A 13,392-nucleotide genomic window follows, 5' to 3' on the forward strand; every position below is an offset into this window, starting at 1 on the left:
TATTATTCCGGTGGATACAAACCATCCATCATGTCTGCTACTACTAGCACATCACCTATCTGCAGTCAACCTCTTTCTTTTCGCATATCACTTCCTTCTACACCAAGACCCAAGTATAAACCCTATTATAATAATACTAAGAGTTAATTGCCCGTTTGCCCCCTGTGGTTTGTCAAACTAGCACGTTTGCCCCCAGTGGTTCCGAAATAGCACCATTGCCCCCTGAGGTTGTTTTTTTAGTACCCGGGTGCCCCCAAACATGAACGTCCGTTAGTTTTCACCGTTTGGTGTCAGAAAGTTTAGGGTATTTTCGTCTTTTCACCGTTTATTATTATTATTATTATTATCCCTGCAACACTCTCCAGTGAACCAAACCCTAATCCACATCCCAAATTGCAAAACCCAAATTTGAGTAATAAGAAGGTGAAAACTGGTAATGAGGATGTGAAAATGACGAGTGAGGTGAAGAGAGTGGCGGAGATAGTGTTGGTGTTGGCGACGCTTGGGAAGATGAGAGGCGGAAGGAAGCCGAGTGCGGTGGAGGTGGAGATGATGGCGGAGGCGAGGGAGAAGTTGGCGGAGGTGTGTAAGGAGTTTAAAACTAACCGAATCCCGCTCAGGCATTTTATCAAACACTTGGCGCGCAAGCTCAACGCACCCGCATTTCACATATAAACAAATCAAGCAATTCTGTAAATACAAATCACTCCCAATTCCAGTCTTTTTGAACAACCCATGAACCTGCATCCCTTCTTTAACCAACCCCAACCGCGAACACGCCTTCAACACCAAGGAAACCGTAAACTTATCGACACAACAACGGTTTTCGAGCATCAAACCCAAAACAACCACAGCTTGTTTCGGGTCATTCCCATGTGAAAAGCTCTTGATTACTGCATTCCACACAAATGGGTCCTGTGTATATAGCTTTCTTGGAACGAAATGGGCGAAGAATACGTATCGGGCGAATTGGATTAACGGGTTGTGTGGAGAATTGGCGAAATTGAGGATCAATTTGGTGGTTAAAGAAGGGCTTTTGATGAAGCCAGTAGTGAGTAATCGAGTGTGGATTTGGTTGATATCGAATTGGGTTTTGCAATTTGGGATGTGGATTAGGGTTTGGTGAATTGAGTTCCATGGCTGGTGGTTTGAATTGATGATGCAGCAGGTTACCATTTGGGGGTTTGGTTCACTGGAGAGTGTTGCAGGGATAATAATAATAATAATAATAATAATAATAATAATAATAATAAACGGTGAAAAGACGAAAATACCCTAAACTTTCTGACACCAAACGGTGAAAACTAACGGACGTTCATGTTTGGGGGCACCCGGGTACTAAAAAAACAACCTCAGGGGGCAATGGTGCTATTTCGGAACCACTGGGGGCAAACGTGCTAGTTTGACAAACCACAGGGGGCAAACGGGCAATTAACTCTAATACTAATTCACTTCAATATCGGACATCTTACCTCTTAAGTTTATATTCTTCAAGACCTCTGAGACATGTGTAAACTTAACTACTTATTATTTTAATTTCGTACCTACACACGATTGACTTGTACTTATAAATTTTAGTTTTTCAGACACTTGTAATCCTGCACTTTTGAATTCTCTTAAGTTTCCTTATTAGAGAAAAAATTGTCACATTAGAGACATGTAACATTGTCACATTATATAAACTATTAGGCAAACTTTTACATAGTACCGCGGTCCGCCGGTGTGGCTTCAGAAAAAAAATACTCATCTCATTCATTTTTAGTAAAGTTAAATGAGCCTTTATACCCGCCCGTCAAGGCCGGCTATGAGGCAGGGCCTGTTGGTCGACCGTCACAGGCTTGACACCTCGATAGGCCCGAATGTTTATTTTTTTTTAGATTATATATACATTTTTGGGGGAAAAAAATGTATTTTTAATGTTTAAACCCAATTACTCAACCAATTTAAGGCCCAAATTTTTTTTCGCCTTCAAGCCAAATTTTTGTCACGATTCTAGGAGACGGTCCTGCCACCTGTATGGACATTTTTACCATATTATACGTGCCTCATAGAGTAATACTGTATAATTTGGCGGAATTTATGCGGCTCATATCAGGTGGATGGATCGTATGTTCGTTGATACACGTTCAACCAAACTCGTTATTACCACTGTTTCACAAATAATTTGAACCAAAGCTGGAAACGATAGCAGATTTATGCTTAAAACCGTTTTTACTTAAAGTAAGAAAATGATGTTCATTTTCTTGTAGATAAATAATGAATGAAACGGTATTCACTTTCTGGTAGTTGAGTCTTTGTTTATCCTTGCAACAAGACAATCGATGACTAGCAAAGTTAAGCTTGATATTTCTTTGAACCGGTTAGGTTTAATGTTATTGTAGAACTGGCGATTCTCATGCTTCAAAGAAGAAAACTTGGATTATGGTATTCCCGATACGGGAGGAGAAGGAGATTCTGTGGAACGAGAACCAAACCGATTAAATGTGAAGCATGATTGGTCTTCACAACTCAGGAAGGTAATTATTGCAGTTAGTTGGTACTTACTGTTGTTGTGACGGTTATGAATGAAGCCAAGTATGTTGTTTTCAGGCTGTAGATGCTATATTTAGTACAGAACCATGGACCGTCCCGTGGACAGCTAAGACCATTCTTCAGGTGAAACCACTTGCTTTTCTCGTTTATTACTTTAATTCTCATAATATTTTATCATGTTGACAACCGTCACGTCAACCAATTATGCATTGTTCACTTCAGTTCGGAGGTGTAAACAAGCCAAGCCCGAGCTCGCTTATTTATTATTTATTAATTAATTTCTTTACGTTTTCTAGTTGTTTTTATATATTTTGAGAAAAAACTTAAACGAGCCTAAGCTTGGCTCGAGCTTGTGTAGCATCTTAAACAACCAAAGCTCAGCTGTGGAGTGTGAAATAATACATAGAAGTCCAAAAGATGTAATACTGAAAAATACCCAAGGCTCGTTAAGGCTCTCAACGAGCTTAAACGAGCTTCCCATACAAGGCTCGAGCTCTGGCTAAATAACTAAACAAGCTGTGTTCAAGGTTTAGGCTCGGCTCGGGCTTGAAAAAGCTCAGCTTGTTTCGAGCTTTTTATCGATCCGAGCTCAAGTAGCTCAGCTCGTTTGCACCCCTACACTTCAGTAAGAATCAACACTAACTTTAATAATGCACAGGTGATGCTTCTTTGGATTGCCTCGTTCTGGTTGGTAGGGTCATGGATAATACCATTTTTAGCACACGTAGCCGGTTTCAGAAAAGAGGCCTTAACATACAGAGGCCAAGCATTATACAGTCTTTTAACAGACGTGGGCGTTGCAGGGATCGCAATCCTCCATCGCTGCCTCGCACCGTTCCGTCCTCTTTCACCAGATTGGTTTAAATTTAGCTTCAAAGGAATATGGTTATTCGATGTAGGCCTAGGATGTCTAATGTTCCCATTGGTCAACTGTCTTTCACAAGTCAACCTTAATCTACTGCCAATGCGTCCTCTCGCACCAGTAACGGTATCAAATATTGAGCAGTCAATCGTTTCACGGGATCCTGTGGCAATGGCGCTTTATGCAACTGTTGTCTCGGTTTGTGCGCCAGTTTGGGAGGAGATTGTGTTTAGAGGGTTTCTTCTCCCTTCGTTGACGAGGTACATGCCTTTGTGGTGCTCGATATTGGTGAGTTCTTTAGCGTTTGCGTTGGCTCATTTCAATATGCAGAGAATGTTACCGCTTGTGTTTCTTGGGATAGTAATGGGCATGGTTTATGCGCGGTCAAGAAACTTACTGCCATCAATGCTTTTACATACCCTTTGGAATGCATTTGTTTTCATAGATCTTATGAAGTAGTTTTTCTCATACGTCTCAATTTGTTATTTATTTTTATACTTCTTGTACAAAGATACTGTTTGGTATTAAAATTTATACATAATTTTTTTTATTATATTTCAGTGCATGGAATAAAATTATCGAATAATATAGCCCATCCCCATCCATATACCCAAATTATAAAAAAATATATGCGACATTATGGTTAATTTTACTCGTACATAGGAGTCTCTGCTAACCCAAAATTATATGAAAAACTTCGTATTTTTGGGGTTTACTGTTCATCTTCTATCCTATATTTTTAGTGGATGCGAGTGGGAAAAAAATATTGTTTAATTGATTATGAAAATGAGGAATTGGACATATCGCGTTTGTAAGAAGTGAACAAATTTTCGGGATAATTTGTGTATTTAGTTAAAAATATTGTTTAACCACTCCTCACAAGTCACAATCATCGCCCGTCTCGCCCGACTCTCTTACAATGAATGAACTGACCATTTTTAAAACGCCATTCTCACCCGTATCTTCGGCAAGACAATTTAAAAGTCTCGGTTCATTAAGCCCGCCCTACCTATCAGGTATAACTCATGTTCCGTATTCAACTCTATTGTCAACACTTCTAAAATCGAATCAAAATGACCAGTCTTGACCCATGAGCCTACCTGACCTGACAAGCATAACAAAGGTTCTCTTGGTTCTACTCTGATATATTTAAATTATTTCGAAAAAGTAGTCTCAATGAGCAGACTAACCACAAGTGTTTGTAATAAGCGAATTCAGCATACCAAATTTCAACAAGTTCCATGAGCTACCAGTGTTTGTAATAGAATTCAAAATACCAAACTTCAACAAGTTGCATAAGAAACAGAGTATGATAAATAAAAATAACAATTCCCAAAAACAGCTAAACAGCAACAGTAAAGAAGTAACTACAAAACTTAATTCACCACTTGCATAACCAGCAACACGACATATATCGGCTTTCACTCTGATTCTTTTCCCTTGCTTTTTTTGAGATTTTTCTTCCTTGTCTCGAGCGTTTCCACATTTACCCTTTTCCTTTCGTTTGATATCTGAAAATGCAAACCAATGTTATTATGTAAATGTGAAATGCTAGATAACTATAAACAAAAAGAACCACTTTCGGCCTTTTTAGTATGAAGAAGACGCAACTTATCAACTACGCTTCTAACTATTTATATATTAAACTTACCAACATGGCTTGCAAAAGTCCTCGCTTTTTACGGGACATTGAAACCATGGCCATATTCTCATCATCCTCAACAAGCTGCCGTGTAGACGGGCCCGCTTCATCTTCACCATTGTTTCTAATCTCATCGATATTAGAAGTTTGAGTGTGCTGCATTCCTATCATTTCCTTCTTTAGTTCTTCATGATACTTCTTTTCTTCAAGTGCCATCTGAAGCCACCGACACGTTTAATAACCATTTCAATAAAAAGAATTTATTAAAAATACAAAGTAGCAACCTTTTGTCTTCTTTCAGCAGCTTCTTTAGCTTTTGTCCTGTCAATGACCCCTTCAGCAAGTAGATTCTGGGCACTCTCAAGACCATCTTCTTCGCCACCAGGCATTGGAAGGATTTCTTTTCTCGCAGCTGACTGAAGCCTTTTTATGGTTTCTGCATATTCAGGTACATACCCTTCTGCTTCATTGTCAACAAATGGTGACAAATGTGGTGGTAGAACCCTATTGAACACAAAATGTTTTAACATCCAAAATATCATTAACTATTCAAAGTAATAAAAAAGAGGAGTTTTAGAAACCTACTTCCCAACCATGTACTCTTCAGTCGGTAGTATGATCCGCGCGTTTATGCAATCAAATACCCATTGTGGCTGAACATAGTCTCTTGAAATAAACCGGTGGCTTTGGGTCGGCCTGTCCACAATCTACAAAAAACACTAACATAAGATGATGAAATATTGATTTCAAATAAGATTCATGACATTCATCAAACATACTTGATAGTTAATGTCCTGATTAGATTCCTCAAATGGAGCTCCATCACCATCCCACGAAACCACACCACCAAATGCAGTAATCACAAACAGTAACGATTCCCGTGGAACCTGAAAAAACCAAAGAACACACATTTTAAAAATTGTTGCATGTTAAAAGTAACAAACATTAATCTTACCTCACGACCCAAGAAAAATGTTTTATTTTGAAAGAGTGTTTTGCAGGCTTTTGTGTCTTCATCTTCTTCAATATCATCAGTAACATCTTCAACAAGGTGCATTAATGCACCAGGTTCATTAGCAGGAAGTTGGTCCTGAAGTTGTGCTAACCTAAGCTCAGATTCTTCATCATTTGCTCCAACTGCTCGGTCTTTAGCATCAGCGTATCTTGTCAAAGCATATAAATCTACACACAAAGTTTAAAGATTTCAAAAGAGTTCACAAGCAACAACTAAATCATGTTATAGTAAGTTCAGGTTCTTACCTGCTGCTAAAGCTTTCAATCGAGGATCAAGAATAGGTGGATACTTCAACTTAATTGAATGATAGAGCCTAAGATTAACAAAACCAAGGAGAGTCTGCATATCAAACAAATGTATACATAAGTAACAGTTAGAGACATAACCAGAGTATGAAACTTTGATTGATGATCACAAACCTCATAAAACTCCAAGAAGGTAAGCATAATCTTATAATCCACATCTTGAGGCATGACTTGCTGGAGTGCATGAGGAGTCAACCATGTCACTTTTTGACCTTCAACTTCCGCCTAAACGCATATTAATTGATGAACACAAGTTGGTTAAAATTACACAAACATAAAATAAAATAAAAACTGATGTCAGAATCATTGTACCTGAAAATAGATTCCTTTCACTGATATAAAAGCCTTTCGCAGTTTATGTGTGCGAGAAATGTATGCTTGCCACTCGAGGCTTAGCCTAATGAAACATATATACCATTATTATAATGTTTTCTTAAAAGAAAATCATGATTTTAGTATCAATGTGACAACACATACCCTCTACAGTTATGGATTCTTTCTGCTTGAATATTTTCCCTTTCTATAGCAGGTAAGGCAGCAAAAAGATGTACCATGGTGAGACAGTCATCCAAATCTCTTAACGCATCAATGAACTTCGGATATCTAAAGCCAGACACAAAATTCATATCAGAAAGTGACAAAACTAAAAGAAACTAAAAGCAGCGAGTAAAAAGGTTAAAACTTGGATATGATAAAACACCAACCTCTCTCGAATAAGCATATCAAGAGTGTAAGTAGGCTTTCTTGTCAACAGCCGTTCAGCAAGATCCTTGTTCTTCTTAGACACTGCTTTCTTGACCTTTTTCTCATATGCTCGCATCTCACGAAATTTATCAAGAAGCGGCTCGTGTTTAAGAAACAAAATATCCTTCATGTGATAGTAAGTATGGTGGTTTCCCTTCACCTTTTTCTTTGGATCCCGCGGGAACACGCCTTTGAAGATACATAATCTCCTATTAAATCAAACGTCCCAAAACATTAAAACTATTAGTAAGTCATGTATATTTTATCCAAGTCCATTCATTAATAACTAAACACCTTCACAGAAAAAAGTGGATGTGTGTACTAAATGTAGCTAAACAAATTCATCCAAAATAAATAGTAGAATAAAACGCATAACACAAACTAGGGCAGCAACAAACCAAATGCTCGGCGAACTGCTTGGCTGGATGTTCTTTTATGTTGATCCGATTAATAAATGGAACAGTCACGAAAAAAGAAAATTTGCCCAACTAACTAAATGAATGAACACGAACATAGGATGTGTTCGTGAACTTTCAATAAGGTATTTGTTTGTTTATGTTTGTCCATTATAGGCTTTTTTGATACATTTTTTAACCACTTTTCTAATCTTAAAAGCAAAATCGTTAACTAAAAAACAAAAATATACAAGCATTATTAATTTATTCGTAAAGTACATTGTGAACATGAATGTTAAAAAAACACCAAAACTTGGTACTTGGTAGCCGAATCCTAACCATTGACACTAACACTAACAACTCTCAATTATCCGAATCAAATAAACACCGTTTATGTTCATTTGAGACCGTGAGTTTATTTCCTTTAAAAAAGAAACACAAAACTACATTCAATTAGGTGTTTGCGAACCATTAACCTGTCCGATAAAAGCTTAAAATACGAACATGAACACAAGGCCGTATTCAGTTCAGTTACAGCCCTAAGCCCCTAAAACAAAGCCAAAAACCAATTGGACTTCTATCACCACTCATTGAAAACAACTTCATACATATCACCATTTACCTAAATAACTATCCATTATAATCAACTCTTATTATACATCAACATATATATACATATACACACACAGGCATAAATAGAATGTACATCGAATATTCGAATCAGAATAATAATCAGTACCTGAAGACAGAGAGACTGACTTGAAGATACTTGACAGCTTGAGACCTAGTGATGTATCTAGCGGCGTTACCTTCTTTCTTCTTCCCCTGTGCAGCAAATCACAAGTCAAATCATCAACATAACAACAACAGGTTAATCGACGAATTTAGCTGATAATTGTTTGATATGAGCTTACGGCACGTCGGTAGTGCTTCGGCATGGCTGTTGAACACCACGGTTGAATATGATATGATATAAACCCTAAAAGTTGAGTTCTGCTAGTAAATTTATAATTTCGGTATATAATATGGAGTATACAAGCTGGGCCTGTTCAAGTTATTGTTTACTTGGGCTTTTTATTTTTCTGTTATAAACGGGCTAGGTATCACTATAGTTAGGGGTGACAAATGAGTTGGGTTGGGTCTAGAGGTGTAAGGAAAACTTGAACAAGGAACTGGACCTAAAAGAAAACCTGGAATACCCGGGTTTTTAATACCCGAACCCGATCCTACCCGTAGGGTACGGATAGAGTATGCATTTTAGTATCAAAACTGTACCCGAACCGCACCCGATTTGTACACAGTAATACCCGAAAACCCAAACCGGTTCCATACCCAGAATTGGGTTTTTTCAATACCTGAAACCGGGTTTTCCAAATACCCGATCTATACCCGAAAAATAACTGGAAAATACCCGAAAAATACCCCTAAAAAGTGCAACCCCTCAAAAATTCCAATCTGTACCCGAAAAATACCCGGAAAAAACCCGAAAAATGGTTTAGAATACCCGGTTCTATACCTGATCCGAACCCGATACATAGGGTATGGTTTTTAGAGGCAATACCCGGACCCAGACCCGACCCGGGTATTGCTAATACCCGATTTTCCAATACCCGAGCATACCCGAACCCGGTTCCATACCTGAACCCGGGTTTTTCTAATACCCAATTTGTGCACCTCTAGTTGGGTCGGAACGGGTCAATTAAAAAAATGATGTTTTGCTTCGGGTTGGAGCGGGTCAGAAAATGATAGATCGGAATATTGTTTTGACCATTTAATAAAAATATTTGACAAAAACTAATTCATGTAATTTTCAAAACAACATAAAATGACTCATTTGAAATATTTTGGGTCATTTAATTAGACCATTAGTATTAGTTTAATTAAAAAGTGAAAAATGTCTTATTACGTCACTACTCTACGTCATAATGGGAGCTCTCACTAGCTTTTGACATAAAAACTTGTATTGGTTTAACTAAAAACACAATTACTATGTAATCCTTTTTTATATAATAATAATGTGTGATTCTCACTGCCCTTAGCCCGTTCACCCATCGACGCCTCCTCCTTCTAGTGTCCCCTCCGACGCCTCTTTATTTTTATTTCTTTTCTGAACAGTTGAAATCATTGCATTATTCCCTCAACTATCATCTAACATGTGCTATATTGCTGTTGCCTTATGTTTCATCTAATATGTGCAAATTTCTTATACATTTTGGTTATATTCTTGATATCAAAAACTTCGAATGGGTTCCATTGAAGTTGAATAGAAACAATTAACTGACATAGTCAAAGATAATATGTACAAGTGCTTGATAAACTTGTATAATTCAGTATTTAATAAACAAGTATATAATAATATAGTTGTTCTTATCAAAGAATGAATATGACATCTAAAATATTTGTTACGGGCACCAATATTCCGATTTATTATTTTCTGCTTTCTAGCCCTATAACTTTTTCCGCTTTATTACCCTTTTGTTTTGGCTTTATTTTATTTTATTTGTATTTTAAAGTGTTCAATAGTAATTACTTTTGTTAATTAGTCTCCTTCTATGTTATTTTAACCACTGAAATAAAAAATTTGAAGCCAGTTTACCGAAGATGTCAAATTTAAATACTAATGAAATTTCAAAATTACAAATAGAGGTAATTAATAAAACCATTTCTATAATATATTCTTACTTAATATTGTGACAAATTAAACAATCCAAAACATGGGTGATCAAGATGTAAGTGTAAAATTATTAAGAGAAATGCAATATCCTAGTTGAAAGATAAATCTATTTGGTGTATAATATCATGTTCACCTTTTTTATATTGCCAAACAATATCCTTTTTTATATGGCCATGGAATAAGACACTATGTTCATAATCATTAAATATCAAAAAATAGAGTAACACCATTAAGAAAAGTAAAAATGAAAACCTTCAAAGTAACATCATGAAATTGTTTTTAGAAACTTTTTTGAAATCACATGCATTTAGAAATTTTCTTTAGTTTGTATGACATGCCACATAGCAATTGAATCGTGTGAGGTCGGAGTGATTATTCTAAGCTGTTTTCCTTGTGGGAAATGGGAAGCCTGACTAGTATAAATAAATTATCTATTATAGGATTATATGCCTAAATTTTCTCTTACGGTTTTTATTGGACGTGTCCTCTCCTCTACTAAACTTGTCACATCATCTCTCGACTTTTACTCACTAAGGGTGATTATTTAGTTTGAATGACATTAATGTTTAGCCTCACCCTATATTATAACCGGTGTCAAAATGTCGAATCTATCTCCATCATTATTGAAACTTTAGTTTGTATGGCTTTTACTCACTAAGAGTGATTATTTAGTTTGTACGACATGCATGTTTAGCCTCACCCTATATTATAACCGGTGTTAAAATGTCGAATCTATCTCCATCATTACTAAACTAAAATTGAAAACTTCGGTAAGCTAGAACCATACCATTGTCTAAAACTATACCATTTACAGTACAAAGGATATTAAGATAAGATCATTCTCTTGCATCATTACAACTTAGTAATTAAAATTTTCAAACATTTGCTAATAACCCACCCTAGCTTGTTAGCCATAAACCCGAAATAGAGTTCATGCATTCGGTTGCACATTAATTGTTGTTTGAAAGACAATGAGTTATAATTACTTATGTGCAAGTAACATGAATCTGGTTACAAATTGCTTTTGTCCTTAAAAGACCATTTGGTTTGGAGTCTCTTTCTTCTTTATTTTACCATGATTCATGTCCATTTACCTCCCAACAGCCTAGGGGGACCAGTGTTTGGCTTTTTTGTATTTTAGAGTTGGCTGATATATAATATGTTAATTACCATAATCTGGTTACACTTTATTATATCCTACAATTCAAGATTCCATCCAGGGCCCTGCTTGTAGAAATAGAATGGATGATCACATGTCTTAGCTAGCCATTAATTTCAACATCTTTTTCTGGTTGTTTTGGTCTATTAATATGTTTATTCTAAAGGGTCCTCTATGCCACACAACTACATTATAAAATATAAATTAATTTGGATTATTTTACTAGAGTCGAGGTACTGTACAATAATGTCTTAACGTACGATAGGTACGTGAGACGGACAAAGGCAAAATACTAAAACGCTCAACTAAAAACCTAAAACGCTCAGCCAAAAATTAAAATGTTCAAAAACGGTTTTAGTGAAAAAAAAGTAAAAAATTGATCGATTAACGATCCAAAATTGTTTATTTCGATGAACCAATGATTAATTTGATATATGTTGACGATTTCGAGATCTTGTGATGTGAATTCAGGGATCGATTTCATGAAAAAATAAGTATTGTTGTATTCTTATAAGTTAAGTGGTTATTGTATTGCATTTTTTCTCTATTTTAGTAATGATTGAAAAATCATTTGGTAATTTTCATTCATAAAATCATAAATTGCCTTAATTATATAGTGTCTTAGTTATTGATTATATGACACGAAAATTGATTGAAAAATCATTTGGTAATTTTCATTCGTAAAATCATAAATGTCTTAAATATAATGTCTTAATTATTAATTATATGACATGAAAATTCTCACAAGATGAAGATAAGTATCTATGTCTCAACTTATGTTTGTTTGTGGTTTATACTTCACATTATCAATATATTTTTAAGGTAAGGGACCAATGCCTGCTCTTTCCTAATAATAAAAAACATAATATGCGACATTACATCATGTGTAGGGTTCACATTTGTCGTTTATTTATTATATATTATAGAAAGGACCACAAAATAATTGTGTTTTTATAGTTATATATAGTTTAGGACATCTAATAAATATAACGTCCACTTCCACACTTTGAAATTTAAACCGCTGGCACTTAGATTTCTTTTTCATCTATGGAAGATTCACAACCACTCTCCGTTGAGAGCTTTTCATACACTTGGTTAGTAAACCGAAACCCGTCCCTTGATAGCCCGAACCGCTCCTTTAGACTCTCGTTTGATGGCTCGTCTTTCATCGAGATGGATCCTAACCTTACACCCTCTAAACGATTTCTAGTTCATCAAGATTTTGACTTCAAAGTGCCAAACTATCAAGCCCCTATGACTCTTGTTCATGCCGATAAGCTCATTGTAAATGGCATCGTGGTTCCTTCGAAACCACATTGTCCATCATCTACCGACACTATTCCTGTTTCTCCGACCACTCAAAGGGAAGGGCGTTTTCGTAAAAGCCGATCAGTGTCGTTACGTAAGTGTAACAAGTTACCAAAAATAATAATTCAAAAGTATTTGGACTTGGTTAGGCCACTTTGGTGTAGAATGACACGTGGACGGACCGAGCATAGTAGCAAAGTAAAAGGAGTCGAGAATTGGGAATGCTCAAGTGCTTCGGGTTCTAGGACAAGCGGGGCGGATAATCTTAGAAGATCTTGTGATTCGGAGAGCTCGATTCATGAGGCGGTTGTACATTGCAAGAAAACCATTGGTATGAAATTATGAATTAGGCAGTCTGTTACTTTGTAAAGTTGTTGATTTGAATTTTGATATAATACATACAATTAAGGAAAGGAATGTATATATTTGCATTTTGCATATGCCTAGGCAAATATATATGTTTGTAAAGTTCATGTTGCAAAAAAATGTTCATCGGATGTAATGTCGGTTTTTGACCGATGATCGATGTCGGTTTTATAATGTTGCTTAACTATTTTCATGAATCATTTTTTGGTACCAAACAAGTGTTATTGACATATATGTGACTTGTTGTAAGTGTATATATAATTGAGAGTTGTAACTTGTATGTATCAAGTGGAGCTTTGATTGGCTGAGGACTCCAGCTGTTGTGACCCACACCAAAACAAACAACTAAGCAAAGGTTTAACAGGACCACAAGCACATCACGTGGAATGT

The 13,392-nt window shown here is 36.2% G+C and overlaps 3 protein-coding genes across 3 annotated transcripts; 2 read left to right on the top strand and 1 right to left on the bottom strand.

Annotated features, from left to right (window-relative positions):
* Window positions 1–450: 450 nt before the first annotated feature.
* On the top strand, window positions 451–3,910 carry LOC143550042 (uncharacterized). The gene is made up of 5 exons (XM_077040783.1): window positions 451–586; window positions 1,417–1,508; window positions 2,382–2,516; window positions 2,590–2,655; window positions 3,191–3,910. Exons 1-5 carry the CDS (start codon window positions 451–453, stop codon window positions 3,851–3,853), a joined length of 1,092 nt encoding a protein of 363 aa, XP_076896898.1. The 3' UTR covers window positions 3,854–3,910.
* A 738-nt stretch (window positions 3,911–4,648) lies between these two features.
* LOC143550050 (pescadillo homolog) lies at window positions 4,649–8,512 on the bottom strand. Its single transcript, XM_077040791.1, has 13 exons — window positions 8,410–8,512; window positions 8,235–8,320; window positions 7,061–7,309; window positions 6,834–6,959; window positions 6,669–6,753; window positions 6,471–6,581; window positions 6,297–6,390; window positions 5,992–6,218; window positions 5,816–5,923; window positions 5,622–5,743; window positions 5,321–5,540; window positions 5,046–5,252; window positions 4,649–4,905 (listed from the first exon to the last, which is right to left on the bottom strand). Exons 1-13 carry the CDS (start codon window positions 8,431–8,433, stop codon window positions 4,816–4,818), a joined length of 1,749 nt encoding a protein of 582 aa, XP_076896906.1. The 5' UTR covers window positions 8,434–8,512; the 3' UTR covers window positions 4,649–4,815.
* A 3,810-nt stretch (window positions 8,513–12,322) lies between these two features.
* LOC143550031 (putative membrane-associated kinase regulator 6) lies at window positions 12,323–13,045 on the top strand. The gene has a single exon (XM_077040769.1). It carries the CDS (start codon window positions 12,376–12,378, stop codon window positions 12,979–12,981), a length of 606 nt encoding a protein of 201 aa, XP_076896884.1. The 5' UTR covers window positions 12,323–12,375; the 3' UTR covers window positions 12,982–13,045.
* Window positions 13,046–13,392: the final 347 nt, after the last annotated feature.

The sequence above is a fragment of the Bidens hawaiensis genome, unplaced genomic scaffold, assembly GCF_021521415.1.
Source record: "Bidens hawaiensis isolate Kalapana, Puna unplaced genomic scaffold, B.hawaiensis_p1.1 tig00015918_1, whole genome shotgun sequence".
Classification (NCBI taxonomy): Eukaryota; Viridiplantae; Streptophyta; class Magnoliopsida; order Asterales; family Asteraceae; genus Bidens; species Bidens hawaiensis.

What these genes read in the sequence shown, in the direction of transcription:
- LOC143550050 (XM_077040791.1), bottom strand. Translation starts at nt 8,433, where the DNA reads ATGCCGAAGCACTACCGACGTGCC. An exon ending in GTCAGTCTCTCTGTCTTCAG is followed by an intron (nt 7,310 to 8,234) that starts GTACTGATTATT and finishes TTGATTTAATAG; the next exon opens with GAGATTATGTATCTTCAAAG. An exon ending in GATATGCTTATTCGAGAGAG is followed by an intron (nt 6,960 to 7,060) that starts GTTGGTGTTTTA and finishes GTCTGGCTTTAG; the next exon opens with ATATCCGAAGTTCATTGATG.
- LOC143550031 (XM_077040769.1), top strand. Translation starts at nt 12,376, where the DNA reads ATGGAAGATTCACAACCACTCTCCGTTGAGAGCTTTTCATACACTTGG.
- LOC143550042 (XM_077040783.1), top strand. Translation starts at nt 451, where the DNA reads ATGACGAGTGAGGTGAAGAGAGTGGCGGAGATAGTGTTGGTGTTGGCG. An exon ending in CTTCAAGACCTCTGAGACAT is followed by an intron (nt 1,509 to 2,381) that starts GTGTAAACTTAA and finishes ATGTTATTGTAG; the next exon opens with AACTGGCGATTCTCATGCTT. An exon ending in GGTCTTCACAACTCAGGAAG is followed by an intron (nt 2,517 to 2,589) that starts GTAATTATTGCA and finishes TGTTGTTTTCAG; the next exon opens with GCTGTAGATGCTATATTTAG.